Genomic DNA, 741 nt, shown 5'->3' on the forward strand with positions numbered 1-741 from the left:
GCTCAGCGCCCAGCGGTAGGCCGCGGGGCCCCTCTCAGGGGCGGTGGGAGCCCCCAGACCCGAGTTCCCAGGCGCCCCTCGCCCGCGGAGCCATGCCCGGCCGTGGGGTTCAGGAGGCGAGAGGCCGTCGGGGAGGCGCCGGCTGACCGCGCCCCCCGCAGGTTCCTCTACGACTTCTACCACTACTTCTACATGCTGACCAACGCGCTCTTCTACGTCAGCTCCGCGGTCAACCCCGTCCTCTACAACCTCGTCTCCGCCAGCTTCCGCCAGGTCTTCCTGTCCACCCTGGCCTGCCTGTGCCCCGTGTGCGGGCGCGGGCGCAAGGGGCCAGCCTTCCCCAGGAAGGCCAACAGCGTGTCCAGCAACCACACGCTGTCCAGCCACGCCACCCGGGAGAGCCTGTACTAGGCGCGGCTGGCGCCGGCCCCAGCGCTCAGCGGCCCCCAACTGCAGCTGGACGCAGGCCAGCCGAGGCAGCCCTCGCCCCGGGCCCGCTCTCCCCAGCGTGTCCGGCCCATGCAGCCCGGCCTCCCTGCCCCTCCCGCCCGCCCTCTCCCTTGGGAAGGCAGAGAGGCTCTCGGGCCGAGGAAACGGGAGAATCGCCGCCCAGAGGGTCCAGCGCCCGCCACAGGCCTCGTCCACCCTGGGGCCGCACCTCCCTCGGAAGCCCCCAGGAGCTGGCCGGCCCCGGAGGCCCGCAGAGGGTCCAGGCTGGCCCTCCCTTTCGGTCGCCCGGCT

The 741-nt window shown here is 73.5% G+C and overlaps 1 protein-coding gene across 1 annotated transcript in view; it reads left to right on the top strand.

Annotated features, from left to right (window-relative positions):
* The window catches only part of NTSR1 (neurotensin receptor 1 (high affinity)), a 12,882-nt gene extending 12,471 nt beyond the window's left edge, over positions 1–411 (top strand). The window contains exon 3 of the mRNA XM_012728160.1: positions 58–411. Coding sequence (XP_012583614.1) covers positions 58–411 — 354 coding nt within the window. The remainder of the gene's footprint in view (positions 1–57) is intronic.
* Positions 412–741: the final 330 nt, after the last annotated feature.

The sequence above is a fragment of the Condylura cristata genome, unplaced genomic scaffold, assembly GCF_000260355.1.
Source record: "Condylura cristata isolate star-nosed mole 26May11 unplaced genomic scaffold, ConCri1.0 scaffold00022, whole genome shotgun sequence".
NCBI lineage: Eukaryota > Metazoa > Chordata > Mammalia > Eulipotyphla > Talpidae > Condylura > Condylura cristata.